The sequence below is a fragment of the Pterocles gutturalis genome, unplaced genomic scaffold (genome assembly GCF_000699245.1).
Source record: "Pterocles gutturalis isolate BGI_N339 unplaced genomic scaffold, ASM69924v1 scaffold24144, whole genome shotgun sequence".
In the NCBI taxonomy this organism is placed as follows: Eukaryota; Metazoa; Chordata; class Aves; order Pterocliformes; family Pteroclidae; genus Pterocles; species Pterocles gutturalis.
In genome coordinates, this window is record NW_010136448.1 from 22,582 (window position 1) to 31,869 (window position 9,288).

A 9,288-nucleotide genomic window follows, 5' to 3' on the forward strand; every position below is an offset into this window, starting at 1 on the left:
TAAGAAAGGGGAAAGGGAAAAAAACATGACACGGATTCTCCTGGTGAAGCAGAGGAAAAGGTACATCCCAACGACACGTAAGTACCAGGCGGTTCTGCCTGCTCTTCCCAGATGTCTTCCGCGGGCGTGAGTCCATGCAGAAGTTAACTCTGCAGTCCCGGAGAAGGAAACCTGCCGAGGCGCCTCCCCCCCCCCCCCCCGATCCCCCAACTCTGCCAGCCCAGCCTGGTCCCTAGCAGAGAGCTCAGACCTGTGGTGAGGCAGGGGGGTCCGGAGCTGGAGCAGGGCCATGGGAAACAGGTTGGACAGGAGGGGAGGGTGGCAAGAGGGGCTGCAGATTATTGGACTCTGTGGTCCCTCCCAGCTTCTATTCCTGTTTTGTAACCAGGTCTAGGCTCTGCTTTTACCATCCACCTCCTCTCATTCAATGCGGAAACATATTATTTTTTTTCTAAAGAAAACAGTGGCACCGATTAACCTCCTACCTCTTTGCCTTTCCCCTGCTCTCCAGATGTATGGACCAGGTCTATTCTGGCAGCACCTGTTAGAGGATCCCAAGCCTCTTGCAACAGGTGCAGTCCACATCACTAGGGACAGACCCCAGGCAGATGCCAACACAATGTGGGTCTTGAGGCCAAGGTTCCTCATCAATTCCTGCCTATGCGGGTGCTGCCAAAGCAGCCAGCAGATTGGATCCAACCCAAATGAGGCACTGGTGTCCAGTACTTGTTCTGTCAAACTAGACAGAATACGTGATGCAGCGTTCGAGCTGGTAGAGGGTACTTGACAAAGTTAGAATGGCACAGACAGACCATGCCTGCTTAAAGACAAAGTTTCTCCACTGCAGCTGTCTGAGCAGGAGAATGAGCTTATAGTGAATCAGTGGTTTGTGTTGCATGCCTTAGTTTTTTTCGATTGGGCTTTTGGAGCCCTGAAGCTGGGTTTACTGTATTGCTAAACCACAGCCTGAGCAATCAGCTTTGAGGTCTTGACCCCAGACAGTCCCCCAAATGCTCTTCAACCCCTGCCTTGGTGTCCCCATGCATATTTTATACTTGCAGGGCTTTATCTCCAAATGCTTTTTTTGGAAATTCCTTTGTATGCAGGAGGAACATCCAGAGGAATTCCTCTGTCCTCACCTTTTAGAGGATAATCTTTTTATGAACATACTGTTCTGGTCCCTGCAACCCTTTGTGGGGATCTTTGTTCCCAGAGCAGCCACTGCCCCTCCCCTTTTCTGCAACAAGTGACTTGCGTCACTGGAACAGCACTGGAAAAAATATCAGAGGAAAGATCCTCAAGCTTAGAAATAGAGTTTCAAATCACTTCCTACTCTGTCCATTCATTGCAGCCACTCATGATGTGTGGGAAAAACCAGTACTGCAGGACCCCAAGAGATGGGCTTCTACCAGGACAGTGTGCCATAGCCCAAAGCACCTGCAAAAAAAGAAAGTCTGAACAATTCCAGTTCTTCAAAGCTCATTTAGGTATAGCAGGAAATATTTATACAACAGCCTGTAGAAATGGCTTTAAGACATAGTTTCCCAATTGTGTTTTTGTGGGGCCTATCAGATAAGGTTCTTTCAGCATAAGATTTGATACATCTGTGGAGTCTTCTTTGTTTGCTTATCTGACATCCAAGGAATCCATCCAAAGCTCAGGTCTCTCCTAAGGTTTCCAGAAGTTGGAATGACATCTACAAAAAAGAATAAAAGCTGTAATATCAAAATGTGTGTGAACAAAGTTGTGATGCTACAGACAATACCATCTGGGAGAGAAGTCCCTGGAGCCTCCTGAAATAAGTTAATATTGGGAGTCCTTTCCTTAGAGATCCCCAGTTTTCATATCAGTAACAAAGGAGCTTCAGAGCCCTAAGAGATTTGTGGGGCTGAATAAAGGCGAGCCTCGGGGTCCCTGTTCTCTTCCACCAAGTCATCCACTCTTCCAAGGAGCTAGTTCATCTAGAGAGTGACCCTGACAGTCCACACTTCCAGAAAATTTTGCCAGGGCCCAGGAGATCCTGAAAGCATCACAAATCTCCCCTGCATAAGGTTTGCCAGGGTGTCTCTGGTCTGGAGCATATGATGGGCTCTGCCACTAACATATCTGGAGCCTTGACAAAAGACAAAAGGCATGTCCTTCCCTTATCTGTCTCTTTTCTCCCTGCAGCTTCTCACGCAGTGTCAGGAGAGAGCTGGTGGAGAGTAGAGAGCTTGTTTGTTCAAGGCTCTCTCTGAATGAGCTGAGTGCTGTTTCCATGCCAAACCCTGATGTGATGGGCAATTGGGCACCTCAGATTAGGAGGGCTGGAACACTGCTTTGGTGTTGCAAACAGCTAGGGCAGGCAGAGCCTCTTCCATTAGCAGTGTGGTGCAGTGTCCACAGGGAGAGAGAGAGAAAACAAGGGAGAAAGAGACAAGAGAGAGATCTGGACTGATCTCTCTTGGTGTACCCAAAATAATCTGGTTCTTCCTTTACTCTCGAACTGGCATAACACAAACCCTCCAGCTCAGGTGCTAAGCTCAGCTTCTAGGCTTGGACTAGAGAGTGGAGGTGTTTTCCTTTCTGTTGTTGGGGCTAACAACCCCACAATAAACTGGCCAGTCCAAAAAGAGCGTCAGCAAGCAGGAGGATACTCAGTGAATGGAAGAGCCAGAGTTGGAATAGCGCTTTGTCACTGTCTGCCCTTCCCTCTTTTGTTCCTAAGGCACCTGCCCCTCATAAATGAGAATCAGGCCCCCAGGTGACTATGTCCCCAGTGATGGAGCCATTAACAGAAAATGAGAAATTTCCCTGCCCCTAACCTATCCTATGGTTCTTTCCTCAGAGGGTCTTTACCAATGACCTCACATTGAGCCATGTCCCTATTTGTCTCTCCATGCCCACCGTGCCTTCCAGGACTAGATGGGGTCAATATTGTCCCATATCTCCAGTGGCTGCCACATTCACAAACCCACCTTGACTTTCTGTACCTGTCCACAACTACACACCGTTAATGTGGTGATTTTATCTGTGGTTTGTTCAGCTGTCATGTCCACTGTATCAATGTTTTTTTCCTCCTCCTCTTGCCTCCAGATTGCTAACTGATCCTGCAAGGACACTCCCCCCTGCCCTCTTCCCTGCCTCTGCTATGGACACTTCTGCTTTCAGCCTCCCCACGCCGGCAGTGTCAGAGGAGGGGAATGCCTCTGGCAGCTGGGCAGGGTTCACCATCCCCAACGGCTCCACCACCGCCAGCCCTGGTGTCATTGTCAGCGGTGTTCTCATCCCCCTGGTCTACCTCATTGTCTGCGTGGTGGGGCTGGCTGGAAATTCTCTAGTCATTTATGTGGTCCTGCGGCACTCTGTGAGTGAGTCGGTGACCAATGTCTACATCTTGAACCTGGCCCTAGCTGATGAGCTCTTCATGCTGGGCCTGCCATTCCTGGCTGCACAAAATGCCCTGTCCTACTGGCCATTTGGGTCTTTCATGTGCCGCCTGGTGATGGCTGTGGATGCCATCAACCAGTTCACCAGCATCTTCTGCCTGACAGTGATGAGTGTCGATCGCTACCTGGCCGTGGTCCACCCAGGGAAGTCCTCCAAATGGCGGACAGCAAGGGTGGCCAAAGTTGTGAGTGCAACTGTGTGGATGCTGTCTTCCGTAGTGGTGCTGCCCGTGGTTGTCTTCTCCGATGTCCCTTTAGGGATGAGCACATGCCACATCCAGTGGCCAGAGCCTGCCTCAGTGTGGAGAGCTGGTTTCATTGTCTACACTGCCACCCTGGGATTCTTTGGGCCACTGCTGGTGATTTGTCTCTGCTACCTTCTTATCGTTGTGAAGGTTCGTTCCTCTGGCAGGCGGGTGAGGGCTCTGTCCTCCAAGCACAAGCTTTCAGAGCGCAGAGTGACTCGCATGGTGGTAGCTGTTGTGGCTGTCTTTGTCCTTTGCTGGCTCCCCTTCTATGTCCTCAACATAATCAATGTTGTCTGCCCGCTGCCAGAGGAGCCATCCCTCTTTGGTGTCTACTTCCTTGTGGTGGTGCTGCCATATGCCAACAGCTGTGCCAATCCCATCATTTATGGCTTCCTCTCCTACCGCTTCAAGCAAGGCTTCAGGAGGGCCATCCTCAGGCCATCCCGCCGAGTCCAGAGCCAGGAGGTACCAGCATGCCCCCCAGAGAAGACTGATGATGAAGGGGAAGAGGGTGAGATCAGCAAGATCACCCAGAATGGTAATAACAGGCAGGAACACCCTCTAAGCAGTGGGGAAGGAGAACACAATGAGCAAAAACCACTCCCTGAGGAGCCTGTGGGATGCGAAAAGAGCAACAAGTTGCATGTCAGTTATTTATGATGAAAGGGATAGCGCAGGGGAAAGAGACATTGGGACATAGGATCCCCTTCACCCTTTGTGCTTTTCCACCTCAAAGGCAATGGGAGATGTTGGTACAAGGGAATATTAAAGGTCAAGACTCTGCTTAAAGATGGAAGAGGGATCCATGAACTTGTGGAAAAATTAAAGCATTGTTCTTGGAAGGTACACCTGAGGTTTGTGTGGTACCAGGTAAAGGAAGGAATGCATCCAGGGAGAGATAAAGAGCTGATAAGCACTGATGGTATGGAGAGAGAAAGGTCAGCCTTAGATTGCATTATCCATCCTCAGATCACGCAGCTGTGAAGCGCATCATCTGCCATCTGACTGTGGCACCTCAAGGAAGTCCTCAAATGAAGCCCATCATCTGCCATCTGACTGTGGCACCTCAAGGAAGTCCTCAAATGGCATATACAACAAATAGGCATCCCAGTGCCTTGACTATCTTCCTTATAAACATGAGAAGTGGTTTACCCTAAAAGAAAAACTCTTAAAGAAAAACAAGAAGGAAAAATGTCTGCAGTGAAGAGATACCAGCCACTTGCATGAATGACTGACTCATCTCTAGCTCTCCAATAAGTCTTGGGGACAACTTTCCTACCCATGCTGGTCATGGCTGGAGACCACTCAGACTGCTCAAAGCCTCCTCTTTCTCTCCAGAGCTCTCATGGACTCTGGGCAGGCTGATGAGACTTACCTGGGAGAGTAAATGGGACATTTCTTTCCTGAACCTCACATTCTTCAGAGTTTTCCTGGTGCCTCTGCATGCTGGTGGAAGGTGTAACAAGGGTGGAGAAGACAATGAGGCATGGGTTGGGGGCAGGTTTCTTGCAAGATGAAATGCCCTTTCCCTTTTCCTCTCCCTAAGCCTTATTGTAAATAAACAAAAAGCCTTTGGACTTGAAAGGCCAACGGGGCAGAACCATTCTGTGTGTTTAGGGGAGAGGGGTACTATGTAATTGGCTTTCCTGAGAATACACAATATCTTTGAGACCAGCTGGTCTCTGTATGGAGTAATGTTTGGCTGGTACAGGAGATTAAGGCATGTATCAGTACAGGTTGGGTGCAGGGAGCTGAGGGAGGTCAGGGGATCTCCAGGGTGTGAGAGCTATGGTTTCAGGAGTCTGGGCAATGCTGGGAACTGATTCATCTTGTGGGAAATGGTAGAGTATTTGGCTCAGGGTGGAGAAGAAATTATGTGTCTGCAAGTATACAAAGGTGGTTGTATGCAAAAGTTTGACCACTGGACTGTACATGTGCAAGAGTGGCTAAACGGGCTCAGAGATTGAGGAGCCAGTGCTGGTGGGAGATGTGCATGGGCTGGGCACTGACAATCTGTGTGTGGCTGTGGGGTGTGTACAAATGCATGCAAATGTAGATAAGGGGGTATACGTGTGTATAAGTGTATACAAACACAGATGAAGAAGTGTGTTTATGTAATTGTGGGATGTTTAAGTGTCGATATGGTTGTGTAGGCATGCGAGTATACATGGAAATGTGTGCGCACATGTGAATGCTTGGGTAAGAGTGTGAGAGTATGTGTGTTGCTGTGAGTGGTGGATGAATTCTGGCTTCTGGGCATTGGTCATTGTGCATCTGGGTGAGCAGGCTAGAGGAGCAGCCATGTACAAGGGTGCTGAGATGAAGATCTCTCCCTCCACTTTGGCTTCATTCCTGCAGGCTCTGCTAGATGTCTGTCCTTACACCTTGAACTTCTCCATGAATGCTGTTGCTAAGCTACAGCCACAAATAAGACTCTCATACCAGGTCCCTTGGTTATATCTGGGCGCTTTTCTCCACAAATAATTTTGACAAGTGGGAAGGAGGGATCCACCAGGAGGAGACATGCCTCTGAGCTACCAGCAATACCACACAACCACACACATTGCTTTGCTCCTCTTACAAAGTGTGCTTGCTCTCCTGAGTGCGGGCGGACGCTCAGGAGTGCAGACTCAACTCAGGGGGAAAGAAAGTGCTTGGTAGCCAGTTTCTATCCTCTGCCACCTCTTCACACCTCCTCCTCCTTCCATCCATGCACCAGTTGCCCACACTGTGGGCCCCAGTGAGAAACACAGCTAAACTATTCATGGGCATGGGATATACAGCCTATTGGACTGAAACAGTCTCTTCTTCTTTGTACTTGGGGAGCTCCCACAGCATCCACTGGATGAAACACAGTCAAGAAACCCTATCAGAATGGAGATGAACAGCCAAAGCTCCTGCCTTTCTATGGGGCAACAAACAGTAGGAAGATTAAAAGGTCTGGCTACCCAGTGGCCAACTAGATGGACAATGCAGCACTTTAAATGGGGGTCTGTGTTGCTCCTCTTGCAGCGAGGAGCGGGGCAAGGTGAATGCTGGGCACCACTAGCACAGCAATCACTGTAGGACAGAGGAGAAATAGTATTAGCTGGGGAGCATGTAGTGCTATTCGTGGCTGATGACCAGGCACCAAAGAAGGTATGTAACAGTGAATGAGGACCTTGCAGGAGGCAGCTCAGACGGGTGGGGGGCAGATATGGGAAGGGTTTCCTTCTCCACAGAGTGGCTGCCCAGCTGCCTTGGTGAGATGGGGGAGTTCCCTGGCTGCTAACATGCTTGACAGAGACACTCTCCCGCACCACTGAATTGAGCTGAGACTTCATTTTGCATGCCTTTACAGCTCCATCTGTTGCAAGCCACCACTCAAGAAACTCCACCGACTGGCTGGGTTCTTAAAATACCTACATCTCTGAAGAGCCCAAGCATAGCAGTGGCAGCACCAAGCAAGTGCATCAAGGAGACATCATTTTGATATATGGCGTGTGAGCCCACTAGCGAGGCAGCTCTACAGGGGAGCCTGCTGGGGAAAACAAAATGTTTTCCAGGGAGACCTGCAGAAAACTGGAGATCTTCAGTTAAAATAGGAGTTTAAAAGAAAAGGGTCACAATTATAATATTCTTCTGTCTTGTGTTTTCTTCTCCCCTCTACGCTGCATCCTGTTCTTCAGTAACAAATTGGGAAAAAAAAATGGAGATGAACTGAAAATAAGACTGGGGGAGGGAAAAGAAAATGTTGTGGGGGTTTTTTTTTGTCTGAAATTCATGTGGAGTAAATAAGGGCTACAAAATCCTGCAGAGTATCACCATTGATTAAAAGGCTGTTTTTCATAGGAACAGACGCTTGGAATGACAAACGATACCTTGCTACCTCCTGACCCTTGCTGCTGTTCTCAACTCTGTCTTCTTCCTGTTGATTCCCCAGCTTTCTCTGTGATAATAGCATTAATCTGACTGCCCTTGTGATCCCTTTCCTAATGATGATGTGGTTGACTCTGGGCAACCAAGAGGCCACTGGGGTCGTGCACAGTGGCTAAGTGAAATTCTGGCTGTGTTCAGGGGGATTTGTTCCAGTCAGATGTGGAAATGGATTTTTCTATTCTGGGTGCAGAGACACAGAGATAAGGGCTCCGTCAAGCCCTATGGTGCACAAAAGGTTTCATTCTCGTCACGCAGAGATTGGAGCTGCAAGACTAGAAAAGGCCACAATAACTTCAGCAGCATTGTGCAATGCCTCTTCCCAGCAAACATTTGATCATAAACAGGGTGTTAGAGGCACAGAAAGTCCATTCTGCCATCTGCTCAGAGTTCGTATGCACACGTCAGAGTGCACAGGAGGAGATACAGAGAGGTGTATATGTGTGATGTGTATACATGCATACAAGTGAGTATTTATGTGACTGCACTTGTGTATGTGTGGGTGCATGTGACTGTGTGAATATGTATAAATATATATGGGTGCTTTGATTCAAGTATATCTATGTGTGCATGAGACCATATGTGGCCACCCACACTGATGCATGCATACCCAGACATGCACGTACCTCTTGGCCTAAGCATGAACGCGAGAACACAGCCTATACACACGCCTTCATACACACAGCCCAGCTATGAGTTAAAACTGGACCTTGCAAATGACCCTCCTCACACACAAACCCACCATATGTGCACATCCAAGCACATTTCTGTCAGCCCAACAGTGGCCCGGGGAAGCGTAGGAGCCACTCAGTGTGGCCCTTCTGCTCTGCAGTGGATCATCAGGGGAGAAACTGGAAGGGCAGTGAATGGTGATGGAGAGGGGTTCCAGCATGGAGGGGTGAGGGTGTGTTTATTCCAGGCTGTTACTAACACAACCCACACTTAATGTCATTTGAAACTGTTGTTAGGGAGCTGCTGTATTTGTCATCAGCAGGGAAACACAGCAGCTCAGCTCAGGCAACAGCAAAACTGCCCGGTCCACCTTCTGCTTCAGCTACTGGACAGGACTGTGGAGCAAGGGGGTGTGGGGAGGGGGCAGGAAGCAGTCAATCAGTTTTTGAAATAGGGGAGCCAATAGATGAAAGAGGCAGGGAGATAGAAGAAAGAGAAACACCCTTGAAAAGAAGATGTTCCTGGCTCTCCTGAGGATGCAACAGAGAATTTGAATACTTTATCTGCTTGAACGAGTGGAAAATATGCAAATATTTGCTCATGAAAACTTGGTGTTCTTTGCCTTTCCAAGCATAAGATATGCAAACGCCACGCACAGAGCAGCCAGCTCACTCAGATCTCACACCTACCACATCACACACAAACACCCAGTCACACGGCAAGTTCATACAGCCAACGAAAGACACACGCCTGGGCTGCAGCATGTCCTTTTACACGTGACAAACAGGGCCACGCGGGAAGGAAATACACACGCCTTGACCCACGAACTGCGCACGGACAGACTGTGCCCCATCGCTGCTTCTTTTGGGGGTCTTTAACCGGAGCAGCTGCTAAGCCACGAGCGGGGGGTTTGCTGAGAGGACAAAGGAACGTGAGCCCACTCAAGTCACCAACCTGCCCTCGGCCACAGGTGCCACTCGTGGGCAGGACCCGCAGCCCGCCCGCCCTTAGCAGCAGACGGACCG

At 49.2% G+C, this 9,288-nt stretch overlaps 1 protein-coding gene across 1 annotated transcript; it reads left to right on the forward strand.

Annotated features, from left to right (window-relative positions):
• Window positions 1-31: 31 nt before the first annotated feature.
• Window positions 32-4,336, forward strand: SSTR3 (somatostatin receptor 3). Its single transcript, XM_010082316.1, has 2 exons — window positions 32-77; window positions 3,076-4,336. The coding sequence occupies exon 2, from the start codon at window positions 3,131-3,133 to the stop codon at window positions 4,334-4,336; it is 1,206 nt and encodes a 401-aa protein (XP_010080618.1). The 5' UTR covers window positions 32-77; window positions 3,076-3,130.
• Window positions 4,337-9,288: the final 4,952 nt, after the last annotated feature.